At 67.8% G+C, this 494-nt stretch overlaps 1 protein-coding gene across 1 annotated transcript in view; it reads left to right on the top strand.

The window, feature by feature from the left end:
* SLC6A18 (solute carrier family 6 member 18) overlaps positions 1-494 on the top strand; it is a 12,620-nt gene that overhangs the window by 3,684 nt on the left and 8,442 nt on the right. Inside the window, exon 4 of the mRNA XM_006917148.3 lies at positions 210-391. Coding sequence (XP_006917210.1) covers positions 210-391 — 182 coding nt within the window. The remainder of the gene's footprint in view (positions 1-209; positions 392-494) is intronic.

Genomic DNA, 494 nt, shown 5'->3' with positions numbered 1-494 from the left:
TGAGAGAGGGGTACATAGTGGATGGGGTGTGTGGGGGAGACAGGGTGTGTGGGGATGACGGGGCAGTGTGTGGGGGCTGCCGCTCCCCTGGGTTAGGACTCCATGGGGACTGTGGCCAGTCCTGCGGTTGCCCAGGGCTCAGGCCGACGCCTGGGTGGCCGGAGAAACCCAGGGCCCGTGCCCAGCGGTGACCGGCCTCCTGCCTGCAGGGCTGGTTCAGGAGTGCCAGGGCAGCAGTTCCGTGAGCTACTTCTGGTACCGGCAGACGCTGAACATCTCAGCGGACATCGACCACAGCGGCTCTGTCCAGTGGCGGCTGCTGCTCTGCTTGGCGGCCTGCTGGGCGGTGCTGTACCTGTGCATCATCAGAGGCATCGAGTCTGTGGGGAAGGTGAGGGCCCCGGCCAGACCTCATGCCCCAGCCCGCCGCAGAGCAGCGGTCCCCAGCCTCTGCGCCACCAGGGGCCGGTGCCCCTGTGAGCATCTAACCCCGG

Source organism: Pteropus alecto, unplaced genomic scaffold (assembly GCF_000325575.1).
Source record: "Pteropus alecto unplaced genomic scaffold, ASM32557v1 scaffold137, whole genome shotgun sequence".
NCBI classification, from domain to species: Eukaryota; Metazoa; Chordata; class Mammalia; order Chiroptera; family Pteropodidae; genus Pteropus; species Pteropus alecto.
The sequence above is the reverse complement of the archived record's forward strand: the minus strand, read 5'-3'. Positions and strand labels throughout refer to the sequence as shown.